The sequence below is a fragment of the Coenobita brevimanus genome, chromosome 44 (genome assembly GCF_032717465.1).
Source record: "Coenobita brevimanus isolate Jiangsu-jjx chromosome 44, ASM3271746v2, whole genome shotgun sequence".
NCBI classification, from domain to species: Eukaryota; Metazoa; Arthropoda; class Malacostraca; order Decapoda; family Coenobitidae; genus Coenobita; species Coenobita brevimanus.
In genome coordinates, this window is record NC_136997.1 from 5,962,122 (window position 1) to 5,984,487 (window position 22,366).

Genomic DNA, 22,366 nt, shown 5'->3' on the forward strand with positions numbered 1-22,366 from the left:
TGCCAGATGCTGTATAAGCTGGAAATGAAAAGTTGTTGGAGAGCCCTCATGACCGACCGGAATACTAGAACTGCGACTTTTTCATGAAACATCTAACCAGTTCTTACGATTAACAGTTTTCCTTATGAGTGGTTAATATTCTTAAACTGTTTCGCTTTGTAGAATTTTTCAGATGATTAATAATTTTGTGCTGCTTTCAAGTATTTGCTGTGTTTATTAAGTCTGAATAGAAGCATAGGCAAACGATCTTATACCCAACTTAAGTTCAAGAAGTTTTGTGAGTACGGGCCCAGGATGCCTTTTATTAGACCGGCAAAGGGAGGCTCAGTTCAGTACAGTTTCGCTCGTTGCCGTCAGGGGAGCTCCACCGCCCACGTCCTTACCATGGCAGCGAATGAAAGCCACTGCCTAAAACTGGGCTTTAATAATGTAAGTAAATTTTGGACTTGACACTGATAACCTTATGTCATAATATTAACCCCTTTAGTCTGAACACAGATTTTTGCCTGACCCTATTTGGAAGAAAGCCTTGAAACGCCTTTGTCAGTTATTTACTGAGGGACTGATTGGCTTATACGTCACCCAGCCCTGCACCCAACAACACACACATCAGCCCACGTTCTTGTAGGGCGAGGCTCGTTCTCTTTCGTATAACTATTTTATTTTGAAAGTATCTCTTAGCAGCCTCAAGAGAGTCTTCAAAAAGATCCTCCAAGCATCATCAGATTATTCTGTATATCCTGTTATTTTGTAAGTAAACTAAAATCTTTCCAACTGCAATCTCTACTTTTCAACTCATCCCTTTCCAATACGATCTGGGAGCAAACTGTCTCGTTGTTCTAGTTTCAGTTTATTCTTCTAGCTCTTGACGCTTCTGTTAACTCTGAAAAAAAAAAACGGTACAAGTGTGGGGGTTGAAATCAATCTCCAACAGTTCCTTCACAACCTTAATTCTTTCCCTTGGCTGAATAAATTCGTCTGAAACTTGCAAAGAAGGAAGTCGTTCAATGAAAATCTGCCCTCCTTACAGATTACATATCAGGGGCAGAATTCAGTGGCATAAGGGGTTTCATAGTGCTTCTTCTTTTGGCGATTTATTTTGCACTTAAAATAAACCTTCTCATGTATGGTATATGGCACTTCAATATTAACGTGGTTTCCATCAGTATTTTACATGAAGATACAGAGGAGTACAATGTAGAATAAATCGCCAAAGAAGATTAATTACGAAATCTTCAAAGGCACTAGAAAGATACCCAAATCCTTCACAGCGCAGTATTAAGGAGCTTTTGTCTATGTTCTCCCGTCAGTACTGTTGCGACCAGATGTAACACAGACCTTCCCTCTCCCCCACCTCTCTCTCTCTCTCTCTCTCTCTCTCATGAAAGAGCCACATGTCAATGAGGAGGTAGAGTGATGGGTATAATGCTAACATTAGGCTTCATCTATTTCCAGACAATTATTCTGACATTATTTTATCTGAGATAAGTTATTCTTATCCCAGACATCAAGTTATCTGTATTTCTCACAACCTCTCCTTCTACGTAACCTATGAATTTTATCTGAGTGATGCACTTAAACATTTATTAGAGTCGTGTTGTGTTATTATTTACCTCATGCATTTTGCCATTTATTGCCTCATTCACTTTAATTCAGTCTATCATGCACTTCAGTCATATACCGTACTTTATTTGAGCCATGAACTCCTACAGAATCATGAACTTAATTAATTCATGCACCGTTTATTCTAGATCCATATATATTTTACAAGGCCAATAATCAGTTATTTCGGTCAATTCCCACACTTGATTCTATATTTGTTTATATTTAAGGTCGTATTTTCATGTTAACTTTATATATATATATATATATATATATATATATATATATATATATATATATATCTGTGTTGGAGAGAGAGAGAGAGAGAGAGAGAGAGAGAGAGAGAGAGAGAGAGAGAGATCAAATTTTTGGTCTAATTGGGCCAAGGCCCAGGCTGTAGGCCCCAAAAATGTCAAAGAAAATGTAAAAAAAAAAAAAAAAATCGTTTTTTCGCAATAACTCTTTTCAATTCGTCATATCGACATGAAACCAAAACCTGATGGTGCATCTTTCTGATCTGCATCCTATAACATGCCTCATTACATCAGGGGGATCACCCCCCAGTTACCGGTAGAGGAGTCAGTGTCAGGTAGATTGGGCATAAATTTTCAAATGGGCATAATATCGCTAATTTTCTCCCGATTTACTCCAAAATTGATATGTGACATCTTTGACTAGATATCCTGTTGTGTTTATACGTTAGCATTAAAATGAATGCCCAGGTGGGCCTTAGCACCGCTCCTTGTTAGGATATACTAGGCTACTCACATTACGAAAGTGAAGGATAAACGACTAATACTTCCTGCCTTAGATGTTTAGGCTGAGTAGTTTGGCTGTGTGCTTCTTCTTTCCTGATGACGAATAATTGTACTGCGCCGAAAGAAAAGTAGAATCTATAATTACTTTGTATAATTATGTGCAAGTATTCATACACTAGAATGTCTTATTAACTGCTGATTTTTGTGAATATATATATATATATATATATATATATATATATATTGGAGAGACACATTACACGTGTGTGTACAAATTTTTTTACTCTCTTGACCGTGAATCGAACCCTAGACCTTTAGGTAGAAATCAGGTACTGATGCCACTACACCACGACGTGATCCCACGCAATTCGACAAGCGACAGAGCAGTTTTAATCCATCTCAGACACAAGACGAGCGTCTGTATATGTTGGAGAGACACACGGCTCTGTCACTTGCCAAGTTGCGTGGGATCACGTTGTGGTGTAGTGGCATTAGTGCCTGACTTCTATCTAGAAGGCTGGAGTTCAATTCCCGGACAAAAGCGTAAAAGACACACACACACACACACACACACACACACACACACACACACACACACACACACACACATATATATATATATATATATATATATATATATATACATATATATATATATATATATATATATATATATATATATATATATATATATATATATATATATATATATATATATATATATATATATATATATATATATATATATATATATATATATATCTTGAAGACGAAAATGTTAAATTCAGCAGTGTCCCTAACAGAGTACTCCATGAAAGTAATTCAGGTAAATGCTCAAACTTTTCAAAGCTCAGATGAAGAAGAAGTACGTTATATGACGACATTTCCCAGATAATAGAAGAATGAAGGGTCAGATATACTAAATTCATGAAAGACTTCAAATGCAAAAGTTGGCTAATCGACAAATGGAGATGCATGTATGGGAAAATTCGGAGTGGGAGAAAGGAATGACGGTGGTGAAACGATGGTAACTACTGCTGAAGTTTATAACATGAAAATAACGAACACATTCTTTCACAAAAGAACTAGGAGAAAATGGATCTGAGGAAGTCCAAATGGAGAAACAAAGAATGAAATCAACTTCATTTCATGGCAGATAAGAATAACACGATCACTGATGTCACAGTTATCAGCAAATAAAATATACGAAGTTACAATAGGATGGTGGGTTGCACAGCCAGATTCAATTTCAGAAGAAAGGAGATGTTTAAGCATAGAAAGATGTGCCCAATACAAGTAAGCGAAAACAAAGCAGCCTTTCAGTTGGAAATAACGAACAAATTTCAGGTTCTAAGTTATGTTCAGTGTGACATTGATGAGCTGAATGATAAACTAACAAAAGTGCTAAGAGAATCAGTGGAAGTAGTCGGGAAAGCTAATACAACCAAAGCCAACAAGTATTTAAAAATGACCCTCGAGCTCATGAAATGAAGAAAGGAGATGTAAGTGAAAACAAAGCTTAAATAGAACAAGCGGAATTAAATAAACTAAAAAATAAAACATAGAGAAAAGGAATGTAAAACGAGAAACCTGGATAATTTCAAAGACACTATCAAAAAGGAAAAAGTCTGAAACAGGTCGGAAGTAAAATGGTACTAGGAAAGCAACAAATCATATTACTGAAAATTAAAACAGCGATGTCATTAAATGCAGAGATACGGTGGTTAAGAAAGCTGAATTTTACAAAGAACTGTATGCATCAAAGATAGTAGTACCAATAGCTAACTTTTCAGGTGATACAAGTGAACTATCTAAGGTAACACCAGACGAAGGCCCAAGGAGAAGATGGAATAGTAGCAGATTAATTGTCGATGCAGGAGCAGAAGTACTGTACAAATTAGGCTCGCCCACTTATTTGCTCAGTGCATAAAGAAGAAAATTCCTAAAACATGGTGTAATGCAAATAGTTATTTTGCTTTATAAAAAAAAAAAACCGACTCAAGAGATCTTAGTAACTATGGATCCGTTAGCATATTATCATGTATTTACAAATTCTTCACTAAAGTCCTTACAACAGAATTAAAAAAAAAAAAAAAACAAATGGAAGAAAAACCACGTGAAAAGGTAGAATTCAGAAACGGGTTTTCAACTACTGATCCTCTACACACAATGAATCACCTATTTAAGAAAAATGCAGAATATAAACATGTAATAGGGTCCACACTGAAAGTATTGAACGTGTTTGAGCGAGCGAGCGAGCAAGTCAGGCAGTGTTAAATATTGTCTCATGTGGCTCATCATCATCCTCTGATTTCCTGACCTGAAAACACTAAAAAAAAAAAAAAAAAGCTATTAGATTACACCAGAAATATTCCCACACACTTCCTAAAACCAACTCTCTCAGCAATTGTCGGAAAAAATTGCTGCGCTACTCAAACAACCTTAGACCGTTACTTCTTGCACAGCCGGCTGTTGCGCTAATCTTCCTTATGAAAAATCGTTTCCTCGATTGACGAAAAAAGTTTTGGGAATTACGGGTTAATATGAAATGAAAATAACTGAGGATTTTTATGCGATTTCCATATTGGTGTCTATCTTTCTTGTAACTTCAAAATTGGCTGATTTATCAAAAAAAGTTCGCTACTGTACTACAGAGTTTTCCTCCCGACCTCTGCCCCCATTTCTTGTTGATGCGATAAATCTTTCGCTCGGGTACATATGTCGGGGGTCCAGACTGTGACTAAGTTTCTTAGGTTTTGTTGATTACGAAAGGGCTTTCGACTCAGTGGCGCCATTGCAATTATAATTAGTTCATTGCCAGAACAAGGAGTAAATGAGGACATTGTAAAACTGCCGGAAAACATAAATAAAGAAGGAACTACTATACTTAAATAACTCGGAAATAATTAAAACTAAGACAGGCGAGAGTCAGGAAGATACAATTTCACCTCCCCCCCAAAAAAAAAAAAAAAACACCATGCCTAAAAAGTATTTTCAGGAAACTTGACTGGGAAAGCAAGGGAATAAACATAGCTGGAGAAAACATAAACCACTTACGATTTGCAGATGACACTCTCCAAATTTCACAAACACTAGGCACTGAAAGAAATGTTAAATCACCTAAACAAAGAAAGTCTCAAAATAGAGCTAAAGACATAGTTGAACAAAATTAAAGTAATGTTTAATCCAAATACGCAAAAGAACGTCATCCAAATAAACAAAGTAATTCATGAAGATTTTTTCTTCAAGAGGTACGTGGGGGCTCACACCATCCACCCACTCGTTGTAGTGCTGTTCTCGGGTGACTGCCCTTTCCTCTCTTCCTTCCTTCTTTCCTTCCGTCCTCTTCTGTCTTTTTTCCCTTCATTCTCTCCTCCTCCTTCTGCCAATGGGTGACTCTACACTGAGTGACAAGCCAAATGGATTCCTGTACACCAAGAAACCAATTACTACGCTGGGTGGTTATCATATAACCAAATTATGGCGCCAGTGGTTTAATGGGTACTTAAGGCGCTCCAATCAAATTGAGCCTGTACAGGTTTCTGCAGCCAAGGGGTGGTTGGGGATTATTGCTCACTTATTGCCACTCAGGGATGAGTGAGGCTGGTCACTCTCATCTTAAATGTCAGGAACAACTTGCCTAACCCCGGGCTCCTACGCCTCTCATTGGGCAACACAGGATTAGATGATGATGATGATGATGAATTCTTGAAGAAGTTGAGGCGTACGATTTCTTGGAGGATATACTAAAACTAATATAAGACCACGATAGCGAAATAAAAAAAAACGCATTGCAATTGGATAGAAAGCTTCCGGTACACATAGAGACATTATGAAATGGAGCTAGCCAGCATGTACGAAACGAAAAGTATATAAAGAAATTGCAACACCAGCTATAACGTACTGTTGTGAAACCTGCAAACTGCCAAAATTGATAGAATATCAACTAATCCATTCGGAAAGAGCAATGGAAAGGTCAGTGTTAGGAATATCTTTAAGAGACAGGAGATCAACCTGGGTGAGCGAGTGCAGCGAGAGAATTAATGTTTACGTTCAGCTGGGAAGGGAGCAGTTCAACACGACCCAGCTCAGGACATGGCCCAACCACAATGGTTTTCAGAGGCTAAAAACTTTTCTACTAAGTGAGACAGGGAAGAATTTCTTTAAGTAAGTTGTACATACATTCAACAAATTTTGTTTATAGCCATATATTTACTCATGAGACCAACGATACCCCTTGGAATCCCAACTTTCCAAGGGAATGTGCCCTGGGTTTCAAATGACATGCTCCACTATGAAGTAGAATTTAAAAATATTTTCTGTTGTAACACTGTTTTCTACCCCCTGGGGGTAGGGGGGTTTGTCAAGAATACTCCCCCAGTATCCCTGCTTGTCGTAAAAGGCAACTAAAAGGGTTGGCGGGGGGTTGGTGCCCCTCCCCGGAAAACAACCAACTAAAAAAAACAAACAATAAGCCTCGGACAAGGACTGACCAAACGTTGACGACCAAGGACCGGACAAAGGACATTGCAATTGGAACGTGGAATGTAAGGGGAGCAAATGATGAGGTGAAAGAGAGAGAGATTGTCCAGGTGCTTGAGGATGCGAAAGTGGATGTATGTGGAATAACTGAAACAAAATGGAGAGGAGAAAGTGTGAGAGAATGGGAGTATGGATGGGGTATATGTGCAGGAGTAGGTGAGAATGAGAGAGCAAAGGAAGGAGTATGTATAGTTGTGAGTAAAAGATGGAAGAGGAGCATAAGACAGTATGGATCAGTTGGATCAAGGATTGTGTGGGTAAAGTTGAAAGTTGGAATACAAATGTGGGCGATTGTGTGTGTGTATGCGCCAACGCAAGATCGTGCTAGAAGATTGAGAGAAGAGTTCTGGACAAATGTAGAAGTGTGCATGGAAAAGTTTGGAAGGAATGATAGAGTGTTTTTGATTGGTGATATGAATGGTAAAGTTGGGAATGTGAAAGTGGATGGAATAGTTGGTGAGTGGGGTGTGCCTGCTGAGATAGATGAGAATGGGAGTGCGTTAGTGGACATTTGTGCTGGGAGGGGGTTGGTGATAGCCAATACCTTCATCAGGCATAAAATGATCCACAGGTATACATGGCGAGTGATGAGAAGGGTGGGTGGTGAATTGAGTGAAAGGAAGGCAATGATTGATTATGTGTGTGTGGATGAAAGGATGCGAAGATGTATATTGGATGCAAGAGTTTATAGAGGTTGGGGGAGTGGACTTTCTGACCACTACTTGGTGGTGGCCAGAGTTAAAGTTCAAGTAAGATGGAGGAATAGAAGAAGGGAAAGACGAGAGGAAGGAGAAGTTGCAAGGAGAGTGGAAAGGTCACAAGAGGATGAGAAAAAGGCAGAGTATAAGAGAGAAGTGGAGGAACGATTGGGCAAATATGAGTTGGAGCAGATGGGGGACGTGGAAGGTGTGTGTAGAATATTTACAGAAGAAATATGTGCAGCATGTGATGTGGTGTGTGGAAGGACGAGAAGACGGAGGGGGGTGCAAGGAACAGCGTGGTGGACTGAAGAGGTGAAACGGGCTGTGGCACAAAAGAAGAAGGCATACAATGAATGGATGAGAAATAGGGGCGTGGAAGAAGTTGAGAGGCGGAAGAGAGAGTTATATGTAGAAAGAAAGAGAGAGGTGAAAAGATTAGTAAGAGAGAGTAAGAAGAGAGTGGATGAGGAATTTGGAAGGAATTTGAGTGTAAAGTGGAGGGACTGTAAGAAAATGTTCTGGAAAGAGGTGAAAAGAGTAAGACAGGGTGGAAGTGGAGTTAGCAGGGGAGTGAAAGATAAAAATGGTAGATTACTAGTGGAGAAGGGAGAAAAAGTGAGCAGATGGAGAGAACACTTTAAGGAATTGCTGAACGTGGAGGATGGAAGTAATGCGAGTATAAGTGGCTGGGGAATGGCTGGAAGAAGGAGGGAGGTGAGAAGACAGGAAGAAATCAGTAGGATAGAAGTTGTGGAAGCAATGAAGAAAGTTAAATCAGGGAAAGCCCCAGGAATTGATGGAGTGTGTGGTGAAATGCTGAAGCATGGGGGAGAGATAGTAGTAGAATGGATGTGGAAGATGTGCAGATTGGCCTGGGAGGAAGGTAGAGTCCTGGAGGATTGGAAGTCAGGTATAATTATTCCCTTGTACAAAGGAAAGGGGACTAAAGAAGTGTGTGGTAATCATAGGGGCATTTGTCTTCTTAGTATAATAGGAAAAGTATATGGTAGGATACTTATTGACAGAGTTAGAGAAAGAACAGAGAAATTAGTTGGAGAAGAACAGGGAGGCTTTAGGAAGGGAAGAGGTTGTGTAGATCAGATATTCATTCTCAGATCTTTAGTGGAAAAGTTTCTAGAGAAGGGAAAGAAGTTGTATGCGGCTTTCATGGATTTGGAGAAAGCATATGACAGGGTGGATAGACTAGGATTGTGGAAAGTGTTAAGAATATATGGAATAGATGGGAAGTTGTTGAATGCTGTGAAGAGTATGTACGATGGTGCGAAGGCTGCAGTGCGTGTGGATGGGGAACTAAGTGAATTTTTCTCTTTGAAAGTTGGGTTGAAGCAGGGATGTGTCATGTCTCCATGGTTGTTCAATCTGTACATGGATTGGGTAATAAAAGAGGTACAAGGTAGGGTAGTGGATGTTGGAGTGGCCCTGGTGAGAGAGGATAGTGTTTGGAAACTCCCTGTACTGTTGTTTGCAGATGATACCGTGTTGTTGAGTGAAGACGAAGGGGAGCTGCAAGGCTTGGTGGATGAGTTTGAGAGAGTGTGTAAGAAACGGAATCTAAATGTGAATGTAGGGAAGAGTAAAGTGATGGTCTTTGAGAGAGGTGAAGTCAGTGAATGTACAGCGAGGTTGGATGGTGAGGAATTGGAAAATGTGAGTACGTTTAAGTACTTGGGTAGTGTGATGAGTAAGGATGGAGGTTTGGAGGGTGAAGTGCTTGAAAGGGTACAGCAGGGAAGAAAGGTTGCTGGTTCTTTGAAAGCAGTGATAAGAAACAGGGAAGTGAGCATGGAAGTGAAAAAGTTACTACATGACAGTATTGTGATACCAACTCTAACGTACGGAAGTGAAGCTTGGACGTTGTTGGAAGGACACAAGTCAAGAGTGAGAGCAGTGGAAATGAGTTATTTAAGAGGAGCCTGTGGAGTCACATGGAGAGACAGGCTGACGAATGAGGATATAAAGGAGCGTTGTGGTGTGGATGTGGATGTGATAGGAAGCGTTATGAGGAACACACTGAGGTGGTTTGGCCATGTGGAGAGGATGGAGGGTCAAAGACTGACGAAGAGAGTGTATGTGAGTGAGGTGGAGGGGGAAAGAGGGAGGGGGAGGCCGAGGATGAGATGGAGAGATGGGGTGGAGAGGTATATGAGAGAGGGGGGTGTGAGTTGGGAGCAGGGGAGTGAAATGGCGGGGGACAGGGCGACTTGGAGGCGATTTGTTTGTGGCCACCCCAAACGGGATTGAGGCGTCTGGCAATAGATAGATAGATAGATTCTTCCTGTGAAGGTGGATGGAGTAGTTGGTGAGTGGGGTGTGCCTGCTGAGATTGATGAGAATGGCAGTACTTTAGTGGACATTTGTGCCGGGAGGGGGTTGGTGATATCCAGTACCCTCTTCAGGCACAAAATGATCCACAGGTATACATGACGAGCGATGAGTAGGGTGGGTGGTGAACTGACTGAAAGGAAGGCAATGATTGATTATGTGTGTGTGGATGAAAGGATGCGAAGATGTGTAATGGATGCAAGAGCATATAGAGGCTGGAGGAGTCGACTTTCTGACCACTACTTAGTGGTGGTCAGAATCAAGGTCTGAGTAAAATGGATAAATAGAAGAAGGGAATGACGGGAGAAAGGAGTATATGCAAGGAAAGTGGAAAGGTTACAAGAGGATGAGAAAAAGGCAGAATATAAGAGAGAAGTGGAGGAATGATTGGGTAAATATGATTTGGAGCAGATGGGGGATGTGGAAGGTGTGTGCAAGATATTCACAGAAGAAATATGTGCAGCATGTGATGTGGTGTGCGGGGTGATGAGAAGACGAAAGCGGGTGCAAGGAACAGCATGGTGGAATGAAGAGATGAGACAGGTCTTGGCACAAAAGAAGAAAGCATATAATGAATGGATGAGAAATAGGGGCGCGGAAGAAGTTGAGAGACGGAAGAGAGAGTTATATGTAGAAAGGAAGAGAAAAGTAAAAAGAATAGTAAGAGAGTAAGAGGAGAGTGGATGAGGAACGTGGATGGAATTTGAGTATAAAGTGGAGGGACTGTAAGAAAATGTTCTGGAAAGAGGTAAAGAGAGTCAGACAGGGTGGCAATGAAGTTAATAGGGGAGTGGAAGATAAAAATGGTTGATTGCTAGTGGAGAAGGGAGAAAAAGTGAGCAGATGGAGAGAACACTTTAAGGAATTGTTGAACATAGAGAACGAAAGTAGTGCAAGTATAAGTGGCTGGGGAATGGATGGGAGAAGGAGGGAGGTGAGAAGACAGGAAGAAATCAGTAGGATGGAAGCTGTGGAAGCAATGAAGACAGTCAAAATGGGGAAAGCCCAAGGAATTGATGGAGTGTGTGGTGAAATGCTGAAGCATGGGGGAGAGTAGTAGAATGGATGCGGAAGATATGCAGATTGGCCTGGGAGAAAGATAGAGTCCCGGAGGATTGGGAGTCAGGTATAATTACGCCATTGTACAAAGGGAAAGGGGAAAAAGAAGTGTGTGGTAATCATTGGGGCATTTGTCTTCTTAGTGTAATAGGAAAAGTGTATGGTAGGATACTTATTGACAGGGTTAGGGAAATATCAGAGGACTTAGTTGGAGAAGAACAGGGAGGCTTTAGGAAAGGAAGAGGTTGTGTAGATCAGATATTCTTCTCTTTAGTGGAAAAGTTTCTAGAGAAGGGAAAGAAGTTGTATGTGGCCTTCATGGATTTGGGGAAAGCATATGACAGGGTGGATAGATAAGGATTGTGTAAAGTATTATTAGTCTTGTAATTGATTATGTAGTAGTCATAGTCGAGCTGGAGGTAATAGTGAGTAGATATGTGAGAAACCAACTTCATTTCACTTGTAGTCGATGACAGGAGAAATTAAAGATGGATGCTGGGTCTTGATTGTAGTTTTATTGTCTTCATGGGAAAGCTCAAGTTGAACACTATGTGTATTACACAAAAGCGTTTATATGCTAGCTAACTTCTCGCTAGAACCCCTCTTCTCACTCTCTCTTTCGACAACCTCTCGCCCCTGTCACTTGCCTCCCTCTACCTGTCTAATTCCTCCCTTCTTGTATAGGAGAGCATGTGTCACGTGTATTGTACATGTGGGGATTGTTCTAGAAGCTTGTGTGTGTGTGTGTGTGTGTGTGTGTGGTCACGAGGCCCTGGTTGGGGGCTGTTTGTGCTTGTGTGAGACATTCCAGAGAGGTGTTACGTCATTTTCTTTCCCACAGCTAGCTTGACTTTCATTACATTCATCCTTTAAAGTACACATTTATGTTCCTATCTATTATGCATTGTACCGTAATATGATAACATCGCTCGGTCACCCCAGCTTGCGAACCTACGACAGCATGCATCAGTGACAAACTCTAATCTATTAATGCAAAATATTATAATATTCTCTATACATAACATTCATGATATTATTGTACTGACCTAATAATAGTCTAGAAACATAAGACATTGTAAACTTATTTTATACATAAATGAGCAAATGCACCATAGTTAAACTGATTATAGAATATTGTATAACATATTGTAATATGTGTATGTATAACATACACACACATATATGCAAAAGCAGTACAATGCCAAGATTATAGTAAGAGTTATTAATATGTTTGTAATTCATCTATATGAGATATAACGATATTGTCATAAGATATTAACTCATGTGTCGTGCCATAATTTTCTGCATTTTAAAATAAAATTTACACTATTTACACAGGATATACAATTTATTCAGGAGGTCTCACTTGGATGTTCACTCTTCCTTCAGTAAATACTGACTCTAAGCTTGCAATTCTTGCTTGCATTCTGTGCATTGCCTACAGCATTAGTGCAAATACAACAGAGAAGATTATAAAGACAGTTGGTGCTGGGCTTTACACATAATATGGGTTGAACATACTCATACTCAATTCTTCCCATGGCTTCATTGTTTCATTGATTAGTTGCATAGTTTCAAACTTAAGTGAAGTCAGCTTAACATTTGTGCTCATGTTTAAATCCATATTAGGTAGTGGATGGAAAAGTTTGTGTGTATGATTATGGATGGCATAGTGATTGCTGTTAGATAAAGTGGACATGGATGGTGTAAGTACAGCACAGTAGTCTGGTGCTATGTATAATCCTTATGCTGAAGTATGAGATGGTGGTATATCTGGTCAAATTATGTAAACTGATGTGTTATGAATGAAGTAAAAAAACTGAATGTCCAATGCGTTGATTGTGTATAGGTTTATCTGGAGTAAATGTGAAGTTGCAATGGTGATGAATGTCATGATTCCTTATGATAGCCATTTCACAAGGGACTGTTCCAGTAGGCTGAAACGTGAAAATGTACGCAGGATAAAGGTGAACAGCATGTAAAGATGCACGACACTTTCGTTCAATCTTTGATTCACTGGCGAAAGTGACAATGTCCTGTCTCTTGGAGACCATGGTGAGTTCGGTGTCTGTGTTGATGTTGATGACGACCAAAGTGTCATTATTCTTAGAGGGGAAGGGGTATATTTGATTCACTGTGAACAGATCGTCAGTTATGAATGGTACATGAACTATTACTGATGTTGAAGTTCGAGTTGCTTCTAAATATGGATAATATAACATGAGATTCCTACCCCGGAACAAAGGCTTCAAACAAATGTTTATGTATGCCTTGACTAATTATCTGATGTAGATCGTGAACTGGAAGTAGGTTAATAGTGATCTTCCCATTACCAGCATTTGCAATACCTAGCATGAATGCCCTGTAACGAGCTCTAGTGTTATCTAACTGGAGTATTACTGTGTCAATATGTTCCATGATCACTGAAAAGTGTTGGAAATGTGTCATGTTTCCTTCCATGGCATTAATTTTGTCCACACTCTGATGAGTTTTACTTTCTGCCTTTCTTAAATTTTTCACCATCGTCTTCATTGCTGTGTTTTGACCGGCGACGAACTTGTTCTGGTATGTTGGTACCTGAGCTATTTTATTAAAATTGTTGTATAATTCTTGAAGGTCTTCCTCTGTAGCCAAATCAAAGATATTCCCTAGAATTGCACGGCCCAGATCAAACAAACCACGCTTTTGGCGAGAACGTGTGATGTTCGTGGACATTAATGCCTCTGTTCCATGAGGTGGGATATCTTAGATCATGATGAGCATGATTGATTTAGCCTGTTCTATCTTCCATTTCGCTAACCTCACGATTTCAGTCACATCCTTTGTGTCATGAGTTTCTGAAACATAGCCCCCTATCATAAAGTCCAGGGACCTCAGTGGTTTGGCAATATTCTCCAAATAAGTAAGTAATTCGTATAAGAAATGCAAACTGATTTCGGTACTCATGACATCTTGCACCATTAATGTCGAGGCCGTTGGAGCTATGAGGCATCCTTGCCGTACCATATTATCTATTATAGCTTTTGTTATTGTTTCTCCTGTCTTAAGCTTAACCTGTACCCTCCCGTCATCGTACGTCGTACGGCGGTCCATAGGAGCCGCCGTAGACCCGTCATCGTATGCCATACGATTCGCAATTGCAAGGCACATTGTGTGCACATTTTTCAAATTTCGCGAGTGATTCGTGGCAGGCAGACGCGTGAGACTTTCCTCTTGCTGCCGCCAAGCAGCTAGTGATGTTATATATATATATATATATATATATATATATATATATATATATATATATATATATATATATATATATATATATATATATATATATATATATATATATAATATGAGAGAGAGAGAGAGAGAGAGTTTGTCGGAGGAAGAGAGAAGAGAGGGAAAGGGAATTTGTAAGGAACAGTGTGCTTGTGACAATATTCAATCAGTATGATATATAATAAGGTAATCTTTGTATATTTTGAAATGTGAACAAAAGAGCAATACTGATTATGTGTGTGAACACTCAGTGAGTACGAGACAAATATAGCATTGGTGAGAGAGTGGGAGGTGTGTGGCGCGAGGTGGGTGGGAGGTGAGGTGGAGCGTCTCCCGCACTCACCTCCCACACACGGCAATCCTGCACTACTTATTATAGGGCTGCGATGAATGTACACACTTCTAATCAAATTTGTCAAAGTGTATTTAGTGGAAACAACAGTATCACCTAATCAAGTGTGCCAGAAATCGGTGATTTATGGATGGTACCATAATGAACCTACATTATTTTTACCCATTTTTTTTATATATATACCAGAATATTGTTGCTGTATATGTACTTTTGTAGCAAATAAATGTAAATATCTGTATTTAGGTTGGTTCTGATAAATTACCCTCCTCCTTCCCACTGTGGAAAATGAAGCAGCAGCACCAGCCCGGCCACAGAACACCTGGCTGAGGTGCAGGGGGACGCACCTTAGGGGCACTTACGGGTGATGGGAGCAACGTTCTTGGTGATTTTCATTAGTTTCTCACCGAAAGGGAATGTTTGAGCAAAAAAAAAAAAAAAATCGAAAATTAATCAGGTTTTCAGGTGGTGGAGGGGCCCCCCAAAACGGAAGGGTACGGGTTAATTGGAGCTAAAATTACTTATCGTGAGAAATGATCTGTTGCTACGAATAAGTTTTGGGTATTATTGTATGCTAATGGTAACCTGAGTAAGTCAACTGTGACAACGTCCCACGGTTGATGTGGTACAGGGTAATTACCTACAGGTGCAAGTGTTATCATGTAGCCTTTGTGTTTCGCACATGGCTTGCATCAGTCTATATATATGATTGTTTATATCTTCTAGTAACAATGGCCAGTAGCACAGCTGGGCTTGTTTAAATGTTCTATCTTTTCCAGGATGTCCTGCATGTGGACCATCGTGTATCGTTCTTAATACTTGTGGTTCATGTCATTAGGTACCACTAATTGTTTATTATTTCTTCGATGTCTCGGTTGTCTTGGGTTGATCCTGTATAAGGCATTATTAACTACTGTGAATTGTTCGAGTGGTGTATGTAGCTTTGGAAATTGTATGTCGTCTCCACTTTCTAACTTGTATATAGCATTAGACTACGCTGGATCAAGTCTCTGTGCTTTTGAGATTTCGTCATGGTTTGGGATGTTCCCTTTGAGATCTAATGTCGCGACCTGAATTGTCGTCGGGTTCCTAGATAATGCATCAGCTACTAAATTCATTTTGCCTTGTGTGTGGTGAATATGTACATTGTAGTTTTCAACTGTTCATTTCCATCTTGCTCTCCTCCCAGAGAGGAGTTTCTCTTTAAACATACCCACTAGTGGATTATGGTAGGTGAATAAGTGACTCTTGTAATCATATACCAAATCTCGAAACTTTTGTAATGCAAAGACCACTGCAAGTGCCTCTAAGTCTGTAGTGCAATAATTTTTCTTTGCACCTTTTATTTGTCTGCTGCCGAAGGCAATTGGTTGATTTTTTCCTCTTTTATCTTCTTGCATCAATACAGCCCCTAATCCTTTACCAGATGCATCTGTGCAAATTATAAATGGTTTTGTGAAATCAGGATAAATCAAGCATGGTGCATCTGTAAGTTTATCTTTTAATTCATTAAATGATTGTTTTTGTTCTTCTCCCCATTGGAATATACCATCTTTTTTGAGTAGTTGAAATAGAGGAAAAGCTATATGAAAGAATAGTCGGATAAGAGATCTATTATATCCTACAGACCTAAAAATCGTCTGACTTCTATATTTTGGGGTTCAGGGAAATCCTTTACTGCCTGAATTTTGTAATCAGATGTATGAATTCCTTCTGCATTCAATTTGTGGCCTAAGAATTTTATTTCCTTAAAGCAAATTTTGCATTTAGACAGCCTAATTTTTTAACCAGCATCACCAAGCTTTTGTAGGAGTTAGTCTAATTTCTGGAGATGTTCTTTTACGTTATTAGTTGCAATAATTATATCGTCAAGATATACGAATATTCCTTTTCCTAGCATTCCGGACAGTACATAATTCATTAGGTGTTGACACGTGCCTGGTGCTGTCCTCAATCCCATTGGCATACGTTTGTATTGGTAATGGCCTGTATTTGTGAAGATGGCAGTGTATTTACGTGACTCCTTATCTAATGTTATTTGATAATAGCCATTAGGCATATCAATTGTAGAAAATACATTATTTTCTGGTCCAATATTTTGCAGGACGTCACTTAGCAATGGCATGGGAAACTGGCCTGGGATTGTGTGATTATTCAGTTTACAGTAATCTACTACCGCATGCATTTACTCATTTCGTATGGGCACGAAAAATAATGGGGCATTCCATGGGGAGACTGATGGGTCAATAATTCCAAGTTTTAGCATTTCATCAACATACCGGTTTGCAAGTGTACGTTGTGATTGTGGAACTCTATAGGCAGGCACAAAAATGGGTTTTGTGTCTGGGTGCACATTAATCTTGTGATTGATCAGGTTAGTACACCCTAATTGTTTTCCAGGTAATGCTACCGTTTGTCAATGTTTTTCCAATATATTTAACAGATCAGTTTCTTCATTAAATTCTCCGGAGTGAATCAAATTTTCTTTTATGCTTTCTCTGTCCATAGATTTTATCTTACTTGTCATTCTAGCTGAAACTATCTCCTTTACAGGAACAGGACTTTTTTCTACATTTACTATACAAGTCCCCTTTTTCAACTGTACTTCTCCATTCATATGATAATTAGGAACACCTGAGTTTGTCCTTCGTTATCCACCTGACATAATGAGTTTTCTACTGACACTCCTTTCACTTTGCATAATTCCTTTAAGACGAGAACGGAACTATTCTTTAATTTGCTCTTTATGTTAACTTTCATATATGAGTTAGGCGGAATAACTATATCATTGGTGAGATGGGCAGAAAAAAACTGATGAGTCAATACTGTTACTTCGGTCTCTAGTCTGGGAGCCAGTGAGGGGTGGTGTGAGTGGATCTGTACCCTCGTCTGTTTGTGTATTTCTGTTTAGGGTTTTCATATTTCCAATTCCTTTTGGTTCCCGACTATTGATGGGTGAGAAATCTAATGATAATTCTTCTATGAATTCATTATTAAAGTCTACCCCATTCATTTTTTAGAGTAAAGTTGTTTTCTCTGTTCTCATTGTTCTTCACCCTAGCAACATGTTACCTTATATCGCTAAGTTTTCAACAAAGAAAAATACAGAAACTGGTCTTGCAGTCTCTGTGAAACTGATGTTTAACCGTATCATGCCTTTTATTGTAATTTACCATCTACCGCATATAAGTCTAAATTAGATTCTTCCAGAAAAGTTACATTCTTATTTCTAAAAATCTTATCTAATTCTTCTTGTGTTACTAAATTCACTGGGGAGTGTGTATCCAAGAATTAAGAAATATTTTGATCCTCACATACAGCAGGTATCAAGATACACTCACTTCCCAAAATGCCTCCTATGTGAATTTTAGACTTGGCTTTCTCTATGATTGGTTGTTTATTGTCGTGGCTTGTCCTTCCCCTGATTTAAATATGGAAATAAGTTTTTCTACTGTCTTACAATTGGGGGTCTAATGACCTTGGGACTTGTGATGTCTACAGTATGGGTCACACCCTTGCACCTTTTGTTTATCTTCTTTTGTTTTGATAAAGCATTCATTCTTTGTGTGTCCCGGGTCCGCAAAATAGTAACATAGAGTGGACCTATCTCCCGAATGTGATCCTCGAGATGACTTCCCATATTTAGTTGATTCTGTGACGTGGCTTCTGCTTGGACTGTACTTATGTGACTGCCTGTGGCCTGGTGTTTGAGATCGCTGCCTCAAATTTTGTGGCTGTTTGTTCTGTCTGATTTTGGGTTGCGACCGATTTTGTTCTTTGTTTGGGGTAGCTGTAGCTGTTGTCACGGCTGATACTGTGTCTGTCATTCTCATTCTAGTAGAATTTGACTGTGTTTCGGTCACCCCTGCTTTGCTACAGTTCATCTCTACCTCGTTTATAAAATCTAGCAAGCACATTCCTGGGGTGTAAGAAATCGTTTTAGCCATCTTAAGGACCCTATCAGGTAATTTACGCAGGGCAGCTACATAACCAATGATGTCTAGAACATGTATCAGTGACATCTTTCCATCATCTGTTATCCAGTTTGAGGTTTCTAAAGTACCTGATAATGTTCTCTTAATTGTGGAAACATCTGCTGTTATTTCACCTAGGACAGTATTAGTTGTGTGTTGTCTTATAAAATCCACAATCTTATGTAATTCTGGAGTTATACCTGGCAAAAAGTTTATACCTCCAGTGATTTTCTTCAGGCATTCTGCCTTATACTCCTCATATGTCTTCGCGTGTGGGAGTTTATCTGACTAAGTAAGTCGCCTGCTTGACATCTTTCTAGGTTAATCCATGAGGAAAATAATGCTATTTTCTCATGATCATCAGTTACATGTCTCTTAAAAATTTGTTGTTCGCATTGGCTTATGAGAGACATTACATCGATGCGATCTTTTTCTATGCCTGAGAATTTTGGGATGTTTTTATCCTCACGATAAACATAAACATTGGGTGGAGATGTTTGAATCGCGGCATTGCCTTAGTTAGCCGTTTTGGTTGGTTGTTTTGTTAGGTTCACTTGGAGTTCTTTGCCGTTAGGTGAGGGATTAGTGACATATGTTTCACCTGATCTGTGAACTCTCCTAAGTAAATCTTCGCAATTATGTAAGGCAGAGCTAAAGTCTTCACTTTCTACATCGGAGGGACTTTCCCAATGATCATCAATATTATCTAAAGATGAGGTATTTGTTTCTTTATCTTTACTTTGTAGAGAAGTTTGTGGGTTGGGTTTGTTCTCCTGTTGTTCTCCTACTTCTGGATCGGCAATTGCCACTAACTATGTATTATCTGGCACTAACACTGGCGGTGTTGAAAATATTCCCGTCATATCACTTAAGCTAAAATAAACTCATTTTGATAAGGTATGATGTTATAGAACACTTATTGTATGTATGTGTTAACTATATAAGTGAATAAATGAGTATTAATAAATGAAAGGGATTAACTATATATATATATATATATATATATATATATATATATATATATATATATATATATATATATATAAGATGTGTTGCTAGATGATCTCACTCTAGGAAACTCAGGGCTGTGTTGCTAGATGATCTCACTCTAGGAAACTCCAGGGCTTGGTGATAGATCAGGATTGATTGAAGTGCGGAATAGCCTCAGTCATGCTCGAACCTCACCATACAACGCCGAATTCCCACTCAATAACTGTTGAGAATAAATGAATATGAGTAGGAATGCACGAGGAAAGATGAGTAACAAGTGGTGGGTGAGATGCGTGGGTCAGAGGTACACTGGCGGTCAGAAGTTCTGTCCTGATCCCAGGCACAACATGAATCTCTGCCAACTGAGGTTCGAACAACGGTGCTTCTGGAGGAGGGGGATGCGATGTGCCGGGGAGGCAGAAGGTGAGGTCAGAGGAAGGGATTCATTGTCCAGATCCGTGGAATGATAATTAACCAATATTGCCATGATCTCAATATGATTCACTGATAAGGTTATAATAAATTAATAAATATGGATATGATGAAATACAGGTAACTATGTACTCCGCCAGACATAATTTTTTTATAATGTGATCTATTGTAGAGAATCATGGTCAGTACTATGATGTAATTCAGTCCTCCCAGCGTAGAAGCAATCAGTTTGTATTTCATTTTTAAAATCATCGTTCGCATAACTGTGATTCGTTGGTTTCTTTGTGTAGATGCCGGTCATCGGCTATCGTTGGATATTAAACTTTTCAGTGTATACTATGGTTATACTTTTTTGTCTTTATTAAGGTTATAATTCATACCACACTTACATGTATACCACCGCTATTTTGAGTCTCTTCAGCTAAGGAAGGACTTTATGGCAAAAGCCTGGTCATTTCAATTAGTTTCGGGAGAAGGTGCTCGAGATGAAGTTGGAAAATATATCGGGAAATTTTAATTTAGAGGAAACTGGAGAACATGAGAAACAAATGCTTTTATATCAATCAAACACTATTAATGACACACAATAAAGTAGTTAGTATATGTATGATATAGATTTGGAATATTAACTACTTACATATAGGCCTACAAATAACCCACCTTGACTGTATTAAGAAAAACACATTCATATATAATTACGCTAATTTATGGTAACCCTAGGAAACATATGGGTGATATTTACGTAAACATAATGCCAGGCGTTTGGTAAATCATTGCCTACAGTATTTACATACAGAATACACATGGTATTCTTCATTATGAAAGCTACCTCACAAGGAATCGAAGAAAATTACATCATCATCAAGCAGTCAAATGGTTCAAACACATAAATACAAGATCCAACCACCTTGAGCTTGAACAACTTCAACAACTCTCCTGGGCAGGGATGCCACTAAATTATGACAAATATTTTGACGGTTCCTTACAGACTCCCAAACCTCAAGGGCTTTACGTCCTACAGCTTAAACACTTATTTCTTCATCCACGTCCGAGTCCTTGCACATAATGGCCCATAAATTCTCGATTGTGTTTAGATCACAACTCTTTGAGGTCCAGTAGAGGACTTCCACTTCCGGATGCTGATTTAACCAATCCTTTAACACTGTGCACATATGCGCAGGACTCCTGTCGTGAACAAGTCTAATAGGCTGAGGAAGTGGAACTGCCGTATTTCGCACGGATGGCAATAAAATGTTTTCTTACACGTCAATGTATTTTTGCCCTGTAAATCTTCCTTTTCTTTTCGTCAATTCTCCAGGTCCATTGGCCCACATCCATCCCCCAAATGATAGGTTCACCCTATCATTTTTGCCCTTCTGTATATTTTTCATCTCTCACCGTGTGTTTACTAGTCTCCAGCACGTTCAAGCCCTTGCTTACACAGACGTGAAGCATTTTTTATCAGTAAATATTACTGTTCAAAAAATCTACGTCTGCTCCGTAATACTGTAAAGCAGAGCCTAGTCTACACTCTTTACTGGCTTGAGAGAGTTTTTATTTCTTGGCCGTCCTGTAACAGTGAATGCCCATCTCGTGAATGCGTCTTCTCGTCGTCCGCTGATCGCAAGGAAGGTGTAAAGTCCGAGTAACCTGAACTGCTGAACACGTTGACTGCTCGTTTACAATGTCTGCTATACGGGTGACATCTTGACGGTGAGAACCCGAGGTCTTTCACCGTGAGGCTTTGTCTTCACTGAGCCGTCCATTTGCCCCCTACGATTTCATCGATTCACAATCCTGACAGTGACACCTGTGAGGAGGGCAAATTCTCTTAATGATTTTCCCACTTCCCACATCCCGATGATACGGCCACGGAGGGTAATGCTCAGGATCGTTTGCACTCTTCCCATCACCCATCGCATTGCCGCGCCTCTCTTCTATTTCTACAGTGATTACAAAATAATGGAATAGTCGGTATTGTAGTCTGAGACTATTCATAACTCACTCTTGATTATATTGCACGATAACACTGGTAAAACCATCTTGCACTACCGCTCTCGTCTACATTCAAAAACACTCCTCTCTCACTCTCTCTCTCTCTCTCTCTGAGAGTGTGTGTGTATATATATAGACACATAGATAGATAGATAGATAGATATAACTCTATCGGATACGTTTACGTGAAACTACAGAATATGGTGAATATTTCTGGCGTATCAGGTACAGCCAGGATTCCGGGGGCTTAAATTATGATTGAATGGACGCGTGGAACATTGGACTGGGTAGACCTGGGCTGTCTGGACGTTGCTACTCCTCACCCTGCCGCAGGGAGGGAGTGGGGTCCGGATG

The 22,366-nt window shown here is 39.4% G+C and overlaps 1 protein-coding gene across 1 annotated transcript in view; it reads left to right on the forward strand.

The window, feature by feature from the left end:
• Positions 1 to 294: 294 nt before the first annotated feature.
• The window catches only part of LOC145397954 (glutamate receptor 1-like), a 189,047-nt gene continuing 166,975 nt past the window's right edge, over positions 295 to 22,366 (forward strand). The window contains exon 1 of the mRNA XM_080270931.1: positions 295 to 429. Coding sequence (XP_080127057.1) covers positions 295 to 429 — 135 coding nt within the window. The remainder of the gene's footprint in view (positions 430 to 22,366) is intronic.